We start from the raw sequence: 16,408 nt of genomic DNA, 5'->3' as shown, positions 1-16,408 counted from the left end.
GGCGCGTGGCGTTCAAAGACCCGTACGTTGCGTAGGAATTCGAGCCGCCCACATGTTTTAAGTAGGTTCGTAGCTTTCCCGTAGATGTTGTAAAATAAATTAAAAAAATAATTAATAAACGTTATTCGTAAGAAAGATGACTATAAATAATATAATTTCTATGTTGCTCACACATATTTACATATAATTGCTACAACGTCCGAAAGAACTGTTGATTCTGTTCATCACGACTTTAAATTGTAAAATGTGTCCAGTAGAGGGCAGCATTCAACTTAAAGACAAAAAGAAAACGATGAAAATGATTCTTCTCATCATAATTTTTGGACTGGTATTGACATTTATTCATAAATTATGATTAGGATGTCATAATGTTACAAGTGCATTATTTTACTGACAATATCTTTCTTTCTGTTATTTTAAATATCGGTGTAATTCTATAACACGTTTTAGTTTCGCTGAGTTTTTTGGGGAACTAGAGAAGCTTTTTAATTGTTTTATTTGTATGACACGTTTCAGCCAAAATAATGATGGCTAATTCTCCAATGTTTAAGGGATCACAAATATATTAAGCTTGCAATTTGTTTGTATAATAATTTATAATATCCTGGAAATTCGGTATTTTTTACTTCTCTGCCACCTAAAGATTTTGGAATTCGGGATTTTCCCTCTGAGACGCCACAAACACTGGTGAGAGTTGACTTATTTGGTGTTTCAGCTCCTAAGAATGCATTCCAGAGCTTTTAGTATCATGTGAAACCCAATTCCTGCTGCTCTGTCATCACTGTTCAGCTCTGCCACTGTATTTTCTTGAAGTTATAACATTAATCTCATATGTTTGCTTCGCAGCTTCCTGATATTATGAGATAAGAAATGTTTATATTCCCATGAAAAGAAATCCAATCTTTTTGAAACATAGCTTTTAAGGGGTGTTTTTGTCTTTTTTTAAAATCATAATCTGTAAAACGTGTCTCGGGTGCAGTCCTATAGAATGACCACTAGAGTGAAGTGTCCTCTTAACTATTAATCTAATGGAAATAACTAAAATAGATCAGAAATACAAAGGCCAAAAGGAGATTTTGGGTGTGAAGTATAATTTTAGGAGAAATAAACGCCCTGTGTGTCCGGGATGTATGCACTTGTTTGGCCACCATTTCATCCAGTTTCACAGAAAGAATCGTGAATAAAAGACAACTCGGGGAACTCCCAGTCTCAGATATCTTTGCATCAAAATTTGCATCTCAAGATCCGGGAAGGGGGTGATCATCAAGTTGTAAATGTTTTCCGGATTAGTTCGGTATGGTGCCATTGATTCCCAGAAAATCCAGATTATAATAGATACAAAATACCCCAAAACATTCTCGGGTATTCTCTAGATAAATGTTCCACTTTTTATACAGTTATAAGGATATCGAGGAGGCTTTGAGCATTTCGCCGATGGTTTAATACAACTAAAAACACCTGCCGTGACTGTAATTTAATGGCAGATTGCTCATAATCGCCTTGTGGGGAGAAACTGAGCGGATGGGTGTGTGGGAGAGGAGGGGTTAAAGATTGGGAGGGCAAGGATTTGCAGACGGAGCAACGGAGGAGCGGGACTGTGAAAGCGACAGATGTCTGGAGAACCGTGAGAGGCGCTCCCCACTTCTGCACAGTCCCAGCCTGCAGCTCAGGGGCGGAATCCGCAGCTGTCACGCTGAAGCTTTATCACTTCCATCCGGAGCCCGGACAAGAAGCAAGAGTGATCACTCTCTCCTCTGAAATACAGGTCGGTCACATCATAGTTTCACTGATTTAAAAGACAGAAAGAAAGAAAAAGAAAGAAAGAAAGAAAGAAAGAAAGAAAGAAAGAAAGAAAGAAGAAAGAAAGAAAGCAAGCTTGTAGTTCTTTGTCCTTGTGTGAAATTGATCATTTCAAGATGACATCAAACACAATTTTCCCCATTTTCCCTTTATTCAGCTGCTCAGTTTGACCCCCCCCCCCCCCCTTTTTTTTTTTTTTCTTTGGAATATTAAGTAGACCAGACAAATTAAATCTGTTGAAATGCAGCCACAGCGAAGTTCTTGTGATATTTTGACCTTGTCCTTTATTTTTGCTCTGGGCTGGATTTGTATTTCGTTCGAATGTGCTGCGTGAGAGGACATTTTCTGCGAAAACCATGAACAAAAAAAAGGGAGAGCAGCTGAGAGAAGAAGGGCTGGGTGGGTGGGTGGGTGGGAGGGGATGGGGGATGGAGACCCATCAGCTTTTTGTCACTCTACTGTGCATAATTCTAAAGTGTAACTCCACAGGAAAGCGGCACTAACACAATATTACCACCATCTGCACCATCCAGCCACCATTTCTCCCAGTTCAGCCCACCACTTTAGTCAGTGAGCTGCTGGGGATCCGTCCTTTGTTGCCGGCACATGCTTCTTTCCATTGTCTGGAGGCTGGAGTCTGTACTTACTGTCCCTGCTTGAAATACTGCCCACGAGCAACAGCGCCACCTTGCTTTTGGTGTAAAAAATTGCAAAATGAAAAACAATGTTAACCGTATAAATATGTGGAGGATTAGGGTTTAAACCAGACTGGGGTGCATTATGGACAGGTCACGGATTTTTGTGATGTTGTCGACATGGCCTGAGTTAGACCGTGTCAGCAGTGATTGAGACAATGCTGGACTTCCAGTTCCCTATTTTTACTGAAAGGAAGTAACACTGTGGCAATCTTCCTCTAATGCAACTATCACATCAATAAAACAGAGCTACACTTGATCAAAGTGAGTATTTTGGTTCCTGCAGCCTTGGTGTTGCCCGTGTCATTGTAGGTCTGGGCAGTTTATCCACGTTTGAGACCCCGTTGGGCATTGTAATAATATGAATAAACCCTGTTGGCTTGATCAATGGATCTTGGTGTTGTTTCAGAAGAATACAAACATGATAGATGTTCAGATTTCAGGTCTGGCCTTTTTTCTCTCTCTCTTTTTGGCACCGAGCCTTACTCTACATTCCATCAAGGGTAGAGAGTTCACATGCTGTTTGATCTCAATGAGGTTCCCATGAATTTCCGTTTGTTTTCAGGCCAGACTGTATTTGGCCGCGTAGGAGCTGCTAATTCAAGTCATTTGCTCATATTAATATAAATGTGGTACATTTGAATACCAGAACATTCTTAGGTTGCCTTGGTGTTTACATATATTGGTTTGGTGAATTGGAGGCTTTGAGCCTGATGTTTATCATTGCTTGAAGGGTCGGAACATGATTTTGAAAATGATTTTATTCCTTTCTTTCTTTAGACACCATGGGAGGCAAACTTGGCAAGAAGAAGAAGACATATGATGTGAGTGACCCGAAGCAGACTAAGGATGCACAGGAGTCAGTTAAAGTGGAAGCCAAAAATGTAGAAGATGCAGCCGAGGCGCCCAGTGCAACGACGGAAGCCACACCAGAAGTGGCCAAATCTGCACCCGAAGAATCAGCTGCGTCTCCAGCGGAGGCATCTGCAGACGTGGAAAAACCTGCTGCAGCTGAGGAAGCATCTGCAGCAGCAGAAAAGAGAGAAGATCCAGCAGTGGAACTGTCTGCTGCCACAGAGGAACCAGCTTCAACAGCAAAACCATCCACAGCAGCAGAAGAACAAGTTGCAGCGACAGCAGAGCCACCGAAACCTGCAACAGCAGAGGAACCAACTGCAGTCACAGAAGAACCAGTCACAGCAGCAGTGGAAACATCTGTAGCAGCAGAACCACCTACAGCACCAGAAGAAACAGCTCCGGTAGTAGAAGAACCAGTCATAGCAGCAGTGGAAACATCTGTAGCAGCAGAACCATCTACAGTAGAAGAGAAACCAGCTGTGGTAGCAGAAGAACCAGCCATAGAAACAGTCATAGCAGCAGAACCAACTGCAGCAGAAGAAAAACCAGCTGCCGCTGTAATAGAAGAGCCAGTTATAGCAGCTGTGGAAACAGCCACAGCAGCAGAACCACCTGCAGCAGCAGAGGAACCAGTTCCATTAGCAGAACCATTTATGGTAGAAGTTGAACCAGTTGCAAAATTAGAAGAACCACAGGAAACAGTACAAGTTGTTGAGGAGCGTGCATCAGTGGAACAAGTGCCTGAATTAGAGACTCCAGCTGCACCCTGTCTTGAAGAAGCAACTAATGCAAATGAAACATCTGTTGTAGAGCCAGATGTTCCTGCCAGCCCAGAGGTGGCACCAGAAACTGTCGCTGAGTTGGTGTCCTGTGTTGATGCCGTCCCTATTAACGAACAAGAACCCAAGCTAACAGCAGAAACATTATTGGAGAAGAACCCACCAGAACCAGTGCAAGAACCAGAGCCTGAAGTGCCACCGCAGCAGGAACCAGAGCAGGCTGCAGAGCCAGAGCCAGAGCAGGGGTCCGTACCAGAGCCAGAACTAAAGGCCGAATCTCTACCAGAGACACCTGAGATCACAGGACCTGAACATGGGAAAGCAGAAGCACTTGAGGACTTGGAGATGTCCCCAGAAGAGCTCCCCGCCGATAAGCCTGCAGAAGACCCTAGCACTGATGTGGCAGCGGCTCAAAAGGAAGAAGAGGCTGCCCCCGACATCGCCATCCCTGAGGCGACATCTGCCTGCACAATTCCGCCCCAATCTGAAGCCGTCGCTGCGGCATCCACGGAAGAGGAGTCTCGTCAGGACCAGGAAGTAGAGAACAAGATGGAGAATGGAAATGTAGAGAGCCCCACCTGCGTAGAGGATGTGGCAGAAGCACGCCCAGCTGTCAATGGAGATTGCACAAATTCTGAGATCGTTAACGGAGGCGAAAAGCCAGAGGAGGTGCTAATCACGAAGCAGAGCGATTGTGAACTGAAGAAGGAGGTGAACCTCAACGAAGATGTCCAGGGGGAGCCAATCACCGTCCCCGACAGCAACGAGGTCACCCAGGCTGTCTGAGCCTCTGAAATGAGCGTGGATACCGTGGAATCCTGCGTTGGCAGAGAGCTGTGAAGGCATCACCAGAACAGCTAGCCTCTTTGGAACGCTGTAATCACTGTCAAACCTACTGTGGTGACTCAGGTACAAGGATGCTTTGAGTAACCAAAACAATCAAACAACCACTTGATAATGGAAGATGTGTAATGAACAAAAGAAAGAGGAAGAGAAAGAGAGACAGAGAGAACGGGGAAGTGCAAAGAGGAGACCTGGGACTAGGATGGAGACAGTGAGGCTGGACAGTGAAAATACCAGACGTTAAGTATGTATACCTGAGTGAAATTAATAAATCGGACTTTTTGCAGTTTCTTGGAACAATATTCATTCTTAGTATGTTATCTGATTTAGAATGTCTTATATCATTTCTATTATTATAAGCAGGGACAAATGGCTTGGCCTTTTATAGCGGCAATTATAGGGAAGATTGTTCATTTTAAACTGATTGTGCAGAACAGAGAATAAAAGTGGAGTGTTATAGCCCACGGTGATCATTTCTTTTCTTTTTACACTTTTCTCATCATCAGCAACATTACAAGGTTCTGAGAAATGGAGTTAGTGTGGTTAATGGTTTTAAGTCATGGGTTAAAAAAAACAAAAAGGCTACAGACTTTTTCTGAGCTAATTTCGCCACTGTATCGTGTGAGAGCAGACAAGCCATCTGTAATTCTAAAATCACTTGTTGACACCCACTGCGAGGGTAAATACTCATTATTAATTAATATTTACAAAGAGCAACACCCCCTGGGTCACAGGCTGCACGTGCACACATGTCGATGTTACCTTGCATGTTATGTTACGTATGGTCGAAACATGATTTTCCACATATTGTCATGCCTGTGGTTTGCATACAACAGAACTCCCCACCACCACCGCCACCAGCAACGTTTCTTAGATTCATACCAGCAAGAGGGGGAGGGGCAGGAATGCTTGCAAGAGGCATAGAAAAGGGAAGGGGGGGAGGGGTGTTCTGGGGTATCACTGAGAGTCTTGAAACTGCAAAGATGAAAACACAGATGCTGGAATAGGACGTGGACTTTTTTACATATTAACACCTGATTCCGCAGGATAAATCGGGGTTATATGGGTGGTAATTGGCAGTGGTGAAAATGATCTGACATCGTTGTGACGCCTGCCTGCAGAATGCCGCCACGCCTGCCCCTCGCGCTAACGCCCAAGATAAAAGGGTCTTTTGCACGAAGGCGCTAGTGCTCGTAGATTAACAAGGGGAGGAGAATGATATTTTCACCCAAGGTCGAAGCAGAAAAGCAGATGTGCTAATGATAATGTAGACCTCACATTGAAGCAGCTACATAGTGGTGTTTCCACGACCACAAATTTCAGAGAGGAATGTTGTGGGTTTGAGTCCCCAGCCTATGAACTTGACAGTATTCCCCTTGCCCAGAAAATGAAAGAAACAACAAACAAGACAGTCACTTAAGAGTCGTGAATTCCTGTCATGTCGCATCTGTTTAAAACCTATTCAACTCACTGAAATCTACTGAAAACTAACAGGCGACGGCATGGGGGAAACTTGCGACAGTATTGGTAACAACGTGATGAAATATTAACAAGGTTGCATGAGAAGGTTGATGTATTTGTTATTCTAGCTTCTGCCTTCACCAGCAGTGCAAGAATGTCACGGAATCTGTGAATCCTGGCCTGTGCTGCAGGGGTTTTACTTTTCTTCTGCAATGTCCATGTGGGCGTGGGGGGTGGGGGGGGGGGACAGGGACTCTGTCTTTAGCATCTCGATTGTAAAGTTGCATGGTTGTGGAAGGCCAGCTGCACTGCCTGGATACCCTGACACTATGAGCTCTATAAGCAAGCTCCTGCACAAAGCTCGACTGTGTTCCAGCTCCGCGTTCTCTGATGCCTTTGAGGAACAAGAACGTGAAGTAAATCCAAAAGCTAAACCAATTCCCAAACCACTCACCAACAAAGGTTTGTCTGTTGTCACATTCAGAATGAATGTAACAGTGTTGCATACACAGTGTCATTATAAAATAATAATGACACGGCCGATAAATTGGTCCGAGCTCAATTATATTCAAGCTATTTAAAGATCCAGTTCTGGAATGACTCTCATGAATTTCTTGGAGACTGAAATGCTTTGTATAAATACACAGGGCCATTTGGGGCCATGTTGAAAAGGTGAGCCTGCATGAATCACCCTGATGTGCTATTTAATTTATCTGTTTTTAAAGGCCATTTGGCCTCTTTAGAGCTTTTGGATTAATCAAATTTAGCACTGGGTGTGCGTCTGAGAATGCGCCTCTTAGTGTACATCAAGAATAACACTGACATAAACAGGCGCGAGCGTGTGAAGCGAGTCCAGCCTCCTAAAACCCTTGAGACATTGCCTCCATTCCATTCACTCAGCCGTCTGGGTAAATGAAAAAGAAATTAGTAGAGAAATTTAAACAGCTGAGTCGTCTTTATTATCAGGCCAAGAGGAAGTTAGAGAAGAAGAACAGGGAAGATACTCCAAGTGTAAAACCAAGTAAGTCATTTCTTTAACTCAGACGGGAAAGCAGCCAGACACACACACACACACACACACACACACACACACACACACACACACACACACACAGACATTTTTAATAATGGTTGCACAGACTTCCTCTCTACATTCCCCCATAATTCCCCACCAGAGAATCTGCACAGAGTAACTGATGCTGAAAGGGCAGGACACTTTCTATGAATTCATCCCCTGGTTTAAAGTGTCTCCACACAAATTAGGACTTTTCTCTTTCTCCCTTTCTTCCCGGCTCAGTCTGTCTTTCACTTTTTTCTTTCTGTTTGGGACACATTATCAGCATTAATGTGGCCTCGCCAGTCTTTGTAAATCTTTTCAGCCTTTTTCTCCCTGCTTCCCTCCCCTGAATCCCTCCATCTGGACACCGATGCTGCCATCGCATCAGGAAGGGTAGAAGCCTAGAGGGAGCTCGGTGGTGGAGCGAGAATCAATATTGATCCATGAGGTTTGCCTAATGGGCACTGAGAGGTGATTCCCCTTTGTCTGCTCAAAGAGCCCATCAGCCACTGCTCCCAACACACACACACACACACACACACACACACACACACACAGATGATGTCTTTGCTGATGCAGCTGCTGTACTGAGTGAGCACTTTACAGCTGCCCACCCCCCACCCCCTCCCTCCCTCTACCTTCTGTGAACATTAGCATCCTTGAAAAGATTTACTGTTCAGTGGATTTATTGCTGTTTATCATATGCGTCCACTGCCAAAGACACAATCCCAGAAACACCCCCCAACACACACACACCACACACACACACACACACACACACACACACACACACACCACACACACACACACACACACACACGCACACACACACACACACAGAGTGATTAATGCCAGGTTTCAGGATCCTCTACTGATACAGGTGACTTGATTGGCAATCATTCACTTTTAAGGGTTGCTGCAAAAAATAGAACTTCACAACACACACACACACACACACACACATGTGCACATACACACACACACACACACAGAATAAGGTCTCATTGGGTCAATAATAAAATTCAAAACATGGTGTGCAGAGTGAGATTAGATTTGCTTTTACAGGAAACTTGAAAAAATCTTTATTTAATATGACAAAAAAAAGAGACCGAGACACAAATGCACTTCTGGCTGTCAATTTTTATTAAACAACAAGAGTATTTTTTCCTCTGCAATAGAATTACTGTTGTGAAATTGTTACAGCTCCAGCCACCGCGGCTGCAGGGAAGCGCCCGCTGGGAAAAAATGACCTTCATTGTGTTTCTGGTGACGGAGCTAAATCAAAGCTGCTGCTTGCTTAAGGCAGCTACTGTACACGGCCCCGGGGTGAATTATTTAAACACGGAATGAAGTGACCTCTAGCAAAAGATGGCAGAGACAAGGACAAATCTGACAGGGTTAAAGGTAAACGGGTCTGAGAAGCGCTGCACAGAAATCGTATTTAGATTTAGGGCGAGACGCTCGTCATTCCTCAGGAGGAGTCTGCAAAATGTCCGACCTGTCGAAGCGACGCGTCCACCCGTCTCAGCATCTGTGTACATTTTCTGTCATTTTCACATGCAAATATTAGTCTTATTACATGAATAAATGTGCAGATTTTATAAATAAGGAACAACGCAAACACTCAGATGCGATCGGTGGTGATTCAGATGAAGTTAATCCTGATGATGGTCCTGACAGATTTGGAGGCCTGTGTCTGCTTGTCTGCCTCCTGCCAAGTGCAGCTGTCAACTAACATTTAGCATTTTTCTGCTATGAAATACACATCATAATGAATGAAATATTTAATATTATAGTTCAGAGGTGAAAATAGTGTTTTTGACAGTTCAACTTCAGTCACTAAGTTTCATCTTAGGCAACAGGCAGCAAAACAATATGAACACAGCCATGCAGCATTATTGTGTGCAGGAAGGCATCCAGAATTACTAATACGATCACTGATCCTTTTGTATGATCCCAGTTTACGCCCAATTCCACTTCAGATTGTATTTTGTTTTGTTCCGTGACAAGCGGGAGGGGAGCATATTAGACATAACAGCCCGCAGTTCATCTGCTGCAGGCATGTGGAAAACAGTGACAGATTTACATGAACGTACCAGAATGCCTTAAAGTATCGTCACCAAGTTCAAGATATTACCAAGGAGACATGGACAGAACCATCGGAAAAATAAACTCCAGAAAAGACAGAGATGAACTGGGGGAAAAGGGAGCGCAGCTTAACATTCACGCACGACTAAACCTGAATATTATTTTACATGGGCTGTACAGGCTTCTTTGTCTTGGCTTGTCAACAGTTGTTAAACTGTGAGAGACGCTGAAATGCTGTGACGGGTTTTCATCTCAGCTTTTTGCTTCCAGTCACGTCAGCAAGACAGTGGGAAATGTAGAGCCAGATACTCAAATCAAGCACAAAGAAAGGTTTGTGACACATTTAAACCATCAACAATAACAACACTGGGGAAATTGTTAGGTTTTTCACCATAAATTTAAAGAAAATTATATATATAATTTTAGAATAAATAATATTATAACAAAAGAGGAAGTCTCCACCTAAGAAGGATTCAGCATACTGTGGATCGATTGCGATGTGTGCAAATATAATACTGATTTTATCATTTGGTAAGAATGAGCAAAAGAAAAGGAAACTATAGAACACAAATGCACATGTACATACACACACACCCACGAGCACAAGGTTTTTATAGAGACTCTACACTCATAAAAGCCTGCCGATATGAAAGGAAATCTTAAGTAAAGTGAGTGGAGAGAACAAAAGGAGTAAGATGGAAAGTGTGGGTTGTGTGGGTGGGAGGCTCATTATACAAGAACAATGGCTTCAAACCCTGACAGCCCCCCCCCCCCTCAGATTTACTTACGGGGCACCACTGGGCAAGTGCTGAGTCCTCCTTCTGTTGCTGACCCCTCGCACGCCTCATTAAATCCTTTAAATTTGTTATACCACACACATGCATGCAAGCAAGCACGCACAAACACACACACTTTACGGTCACTATCATACGCACAGCGCCCAGTAAGCCTCCGCCCACCATGATGCCCCAGGCCTGCGGCTTTGCCATATGTCCACCATGCAGGCAGTGGAAGATCTGCAGAAAGTCTGGCAGGCGAATAAATAAAACAGCTAGTTCTACAGGGACGGCTGACAGTTCAGTCGATGACACTGTGTCACTAATTTAGATCAAATATGAGCTGAAACACTGAAGATTAAAATGTAAGTTTGGGGTATTTAAATTATTTAAGTTGATGGGTTTTAAACCCAAATATGTAGGTCAAATAGATTTAGGATCTTCAGATTACTGTACAACTCCTTCTTAAGACATATATAGTTGCATATAAAGTTACTTAATACCTGACTGAACCAGTTCTGCTGCCTTTAGACCCTAACATAAAATCTATCCAGACTAGGTTACTCAGTAATCATTTCAGTGATTTTCCATTATCGTGGCCCGGTCAACCACTGACAAGCCCAGAAATCTATACTCATGTCACCCTGAGTCCAGTTAAAGTTACATTGTATTTTACAATCACCTTCAAACAAATTCACACCAATGTCCGCAGCCTGAAACATGTGTGTCTGCAGTTTGCCACATGCTTCACAACTGCTGCAATTCAAATTTAACACAGATGAGTTGGTTTTAGACCTGTGGAATTCTTTATGGACACAGTAGAAATGAATTTGGTTTGATTAATGGAATAAAACTGATGAGAGCGAGATCACTTCTAAAGAACAAAGTAGATGGAGGATTGACTGTTAGAACCAAAGCATGCGCACAAAGCCAGATTGGGGGGAGGGATACTGCTTGGAGAGGCGGAGTCACAGAGCGCATCAATCAATCAATCAATCTTTATTTATATAGCGTCTTATACAATCAAAATTGTTTCAAGTCGCTTTCCAGAATCCCAGGGCCTGACCCCAGACAAGCAACAGTGGCAAGGAAAAACTCCCCTTTAACAGGAAGAAACCTTGAGCAGGACCAGGCTCATGTAGGGGACCCTCCTGCTGATGGGGGGGTGAGCAGAGAGAGAGGGGGGGGGAGAAGGGGGGAGGATAGGATAGGTAGGAGAGGAGAGGAGAGGAGAGGTAGAGGAGAGGAGGAAAGTAGAGGGAAGGGGAGGTAGAGGAGAGAGGAGAAGGAGAAGGAGGAGAGGAGGGGGGAAAGAGAGAGGAGAGGAGAGGAGAGGAGAGGAAAGGAGAGGAGAGGAGAGGAGAGGCACAGAGCACAGAAACACACACAAAAAAAAAGGTCATCAAAGGTCAAAGGATCAAAGTCTCAACATGAAAGAGAGTTTTAAAAAAAATTGAATTAAAGGTAAAAAACCTTACATATAAGACCTAATTTCTACATTATTAAATCCCACCGAAGGTTTGTAAAGTTTACTCCAAACCAAAGTGCCTGCTAAATTATTAACATTTAATGCTAATCGTAACATTTAAAAAGGATCAACCAGCAAAACTCCAGTCCAAATACTGATTTTCTACAACAAGTGAGTGAACTCTCCCCTTTCTGATAGTTTTAAGATAACTGCCACTGAGCTTTTACGAGGCTGCACTTTTAGTCATCTTGAAACTATGAACTTTTTTCTTTTCTTCAGCATTTTTACCAAATGTATTCAAATTCTCATATCTTCATGACCGCTTTAACCTTTTCGGGGTCATGGGGAGGGCACACATGTAGGCGAAGGCAGTGTTTACCCCTAGTTTAGTTCATCACATGTGAGCTATTGTGGGTTTGGTACCTTGCTCAAGGGTACCTCGGCAGTGTTCTGACTAGGCGGTGCTTCTTACACCTTCCCCTACTACCTTCCTTGCTTTGGCTGTACTGGGGCCTGAACCAAGAACCCTCCGCTCCTCAGCCCAGTCCCCAACAGCTACCGCCACCCCCATATTCTTCAATTAATTCAAAGCACCAAACAAAAAAACAGGCCATTATGGAAACTTTAGGGTGAAATTTTCCCTCAGTCGAAAACATTTAACACTTCAAAGAAAATGGCATATTTGTATGTGACACTATAAATTTACTTGTCATTCTAAATTATAGCAAATGTTTGTTTTTTGTTTTTTCTTGTGGTTTCAGAGTGCAACTATGAACACCAACGTTTTCCGACCAGGACAGGTTCCCTCCTTCAGCAGCTCCCAGCATGGTGGCGAGGGAGATGGACGGACAGCAGGGGCATCTGAGAAGGTCATCAGAACTTTTCGGGGCATCCTCAACAAGTTCACCCCTGAGAAGTTTGAGAGCCTCATTAGACAGGTGGATGAGCTCAACATCAACGATGAGGAGACACTGAACACGGTCGTTGAGCTCGTTGTGGACAAAGCTTTGTCCGAGCAGAGCTACAGCGCAACCTATGCTCAAATGTGCCACCACCTGAAGGAGGTAAACTCTGCATTCTTTGTCTGTACGATTGGTTGAATTTGGACCAGATTATTGTCAATGATATGCAAAACCTTTCCTACATCAGCTGAGGGTCTCGTCCCAGAGCAGCGATGGATTCGTTTACTTCCATAAACGTCTGCTCTCAAGGTGTCAGATGGAGTTCGAGAACAGAGGACTAGTGAAGGAAAAGGAAAACAATGTGTCTGCTGCTCAAGAGGTGAGTACCGGCACAGCTACAGCGGAACGAAATATGCAAGCGCAATTATTGGACTGAAGCTCAGCTTCAGAAATGCACCTTTTGTGAGAACTTTTTTTTCCTACAAAATTGCACTTGCTCCACTGGCAAGAACGGTAGAATAGTTAGATTTTGAACTCACACTTAAATGTAACCTTTACAGTGTTTCACCTAAGTTATACATGCAAATCTGCCCTCAAAGGACCCGCAGCAGACCAGACACAAGACCCACGTGCGTTTGCTGGGGACCGTGAGGTTCATCGGAGAGCTTTTTAAGCTGAAGATGATCTGGGAGGCCATAATACACACGTGCATTGTTAAACTCATCAAGGATGAGTGCGATGACTCTCTGGAGTGTTTATGCAAGTTACTGTCCATAGTGGGTAAAGGCCTGGACAATGAAGCTGAGAGGGTAAGGAGAGCCACACACACACACCACACACCCACACACACACACACACCACACACACACACACACACACAAACACACTGTCCACGCATAAACTGAATGAGTGGGACTCTTATTTTCTTACTTTTATTTTCTTACTTTTAGCCAAAACTTAATAGCTACTATTGCCACATATGCTACCTACTAAAGGAGAAGAAGATGACTCCAAGAATCAAATTCATGTTACAGGATATTGTGGCCCTAAGAAAGGTGAGACTCTTTGATGGTTAAATCATAAATATGGTCTCCAAGTTGAATTCTCATTACATCTCATGTGTGTCCCTCAGAACAACTGGGTGCCCCGCAGGAACGATCAAGGCCCAAAAACCATTCAGCAGCTTCACCAAGAGGTGAAGCAGGCTGAAGAGAGGGAGCAGCTCCAGTACGAGAAAGGGCAAACCACCATACAGCAAAGAGGTGGTGGCAGGTTGGCAGATCGCCGCCAATCCTTTAATGTGAAAGTGATCCCTGAGAAGGTGAATCAGATCTCCAGCCGCGACTGTAATGGAGAAAGGAAGCAGCAGGGCCATTTGGGCAGCAGCTCATGTAATGGCATCAGCAAAAAACCAGGTAAATAACTGAAAAAGCCAAAAGATTGGGTGCATTTTTAAACATCTGGATGGGGTTTTTCACTTCTTGTTGCTCTTTGCAGTTGAACAGAAGACCCCCCCAAAGCAGGCAGCAGCCTTATCACAGTCCTTTTGGCTCTGCAATGAAGAAGAAGTGCATCGAGCACTGAAAAGACTCCTGCAGGAGAAACCCGTTAATGGTAAAATAGAGGAGTGGATCCAGGTAACTCCCGATGAGAATGACCTTTAAACTGGATTTTTCTCTAGAGATTGTGACTGTAGGCATGAAACTAACAAAGGTTCCTCTCCCCCCTCCCAGAACAACTTCAATTACAGGCAGAGGTCATCAGAGGGGTTTGTGAGGGCCTTGGTGAGAGCAGTCTGCCAATCAGTCATTGTTAACTGTGAGTGTTCTATACCGTGATAGTCGAGGATAGTTTGATGTGAGTATGTTGATGTTCAATTAGTATATACATGATGAGTGTCTTTACACGTATCAGATGTCTGTAACATGTCATTACTCCACTGTAGCTGAGCAAAAACCAGTCTGGGACACTTTATGGTCCATGATTAGATGTGTTCGGCTTCTTTACAGTGGTGTGAAGAGAGTGTTTGTGTTGTCAGGTGGGGTTTATACCCTGAATACCTATGAGCTGCTCGACAGAGTGAGCCTCTTAAAGAAATACATCACTGATGCCCAGAAGCAGCTGCTGGCCCTGAATGTTCTGCAGCAGCTGGTGGGCCACATAGACCAACCTGATGGTGAGTGTCCATCTATCCACCTCGACGGTCACGGCTTTGTTCATTTTAACTTTGAACAACAAATTCAGATGCCAGTGGTGTTTTTCTATTGACTCATTCCTGTGATTTCTGCTGGTGTGTGTCCGTGTAGGTTTGCTGCGGATGTTTTTCGATGTGCTATGGGATGAAGAAGTCATCCAGGACGAGACCTACTTTAAGTGGAGGTCATCCACAGTCTCTGCAAAATCCGTCTGCAACTTTTTCGCCATGCTCGAAGAGGCGAACAGACGTTTCAACTGACGTTGGGGAGCACAAAAAAATCTTTAAAAAGAAAAAGAAATCTGCATTATTTCATTGTCAGTAATATCATGTCTTTGAATAAAATTCAATTTATTTCCAAATACAAGTGCTTGAATATCATTTATGTTTTAGTGAAGTTGGGTAATATAGTCCCGACTAACACCATTTATCCTGATGTGATCATCATGTTTTACTCTCTAAAGGAATTTTGGTTTATTGAGGTTGAATTTTCAAGACAGTTATAAACATTTACACTAAAACTACCTAAAGAACACAATCTCTAACAAGTATTAATCGTTTATAATGGTTAATGATAAAATAAAGTGCTATATAAAGTAAAATAGATTCAGATATTTTGAGCGTATTTCCTATATTTGTTCTTTTAGTGATAGTAAAACATTACACTCAAACTTAATGTAATGGGATGGAAGTGGGGGGGGGATTCAATTTCTTCACTTGTGCCTCAATGTGGCATCGATCATACATAATATTAGAAACGTAAACTCAAAACATGTAAAAATAGTGTTTGTGTAAAATCTATCCAGACTAGGTTACTCAGTAATCATTTCAGTGATTTTCCATTATCGTGGCCCGGTCAACCACTGACAAGCCCAGAAATCTATACTCATGTCACCCTGAGTCCAGTTAAAGTTACATTGTATTTTACAATCACCTTCAAACCAATTCACACCAATGTTCGCAGCCTGAAACATGTGTGTCTGCAGTTTGCCACATGCTTCACAACTGCTGCAATTCAAATTTAACACAGATGAGTTGGTTTTAGACCTGTGGAATTCTTTATGGACACAGTAGAAATGAATTTGGTTTGATTAATGGAATAAAACTGATGAGAGCAAGATCACTTCTAAAGAACAAAGTAGATGGAGGATTGACTGTTAGAACCAAAGCATGCGCACAAAGCCAGATTGGGGGGAGGGATACTGCTTGGAGAGGCGGAGTCACAGAGCGCATCAATCAATCAATCAATCTTTATTTATATAGCGTCTTATACAATCAAAATTGTTTCAAGGCGCTTTCCAGAATCCCAGGGCCTAACCCCAGACAAGCAACAGTGGCAAGGAAAAACTCCCCTTTAACAGGAAGAAACCTTGAGCAGGACCAGGCTCATGTAGGGGGACCCTCCTGCTGATGGGGGGTGAGCAGAGAGAGAGGAGAGAAGGGGGAGGACAGGTAGAGGATAGGATAGGTAGGAGAGGAGAGGAGAG

At 43.3% G+C, this 16,408-nt stretch overlaps 2 protein-coding genes across 2 annotated transcripts; both read left to right on the top strand.

Annotated features, from left to right (window-relative positions):
- Positions 1-1,544: 1,544 nt before the first annotated feature.
- si:dkey-56m19.5 (proteoglycan 4) lies at positions 1,545-5,437 on the top strand. Its single transcript, XM_057025652.1, has 2 exons — positions 1,545-1,765; positions 3,276-5,437. The coding sequence occupies exon 2, from the start codon at positions 3,281-3,283 to the stop codon at positions 4,916-4,918; it is 1,638 nt and encodes a 545-aa protein (XP_056881632.1). The 5' UTR covers positions 1,545-1,765; positions 3,276-3,280; the 3' UTR covers positions 4,919-5,437.
- Positions 5,438-12,174: 6,737 nt separating this feature from the next.
- LOC130521831 (eukaryotic translation initiation factor 4 gamma 3-like) lies at positions 12,175-15,563 on the top strand. The gene is made up of 9 exons (XM_057025654.1): positions 12,175-12,889; positions 12,975-13,106; positions 13,327-13,536; positions 13,678-13,782; positions 13,860-14,142; positions 14,225-14,364; positions 14,461-14,545; positions 14,766-14,903; positions 15,034-15,563. Exons 1-9 carry the CDS (start codon positions 12,554-12,556, stop codon positions 15,180-15,182), a joined length of 1,578 nt encoding a protein of 525 aa, XP_056881634.1. The 5' UTR covers positions 12,175-12,553; the 3' UTR covers positions 15,183-15,563.
- Positions 15,564-16,408: the final 845 nt, after the last annotated feature.

This window comes from Takifugu flavidus, chromosome 2 (genome assembly GCF_003711565.1).
Source record: "Takifugu flavidus isolate HTHZ2018 chromosome 2, ASM371156v2, whole genome shotgun sequence".
Classification (NCBI taxonomy): Eukaryota; Metazoa; Chordata; class Actinopteri; order Tetraodontiformes; family Tetraodontidae; genus Takifugu; species Takifugu flavidus.
The sequence above is the reverse complement of the archived record's forward strand: the minus strand, read 5'-3'. Positions and strand labels throughout refer to the sequence as shown.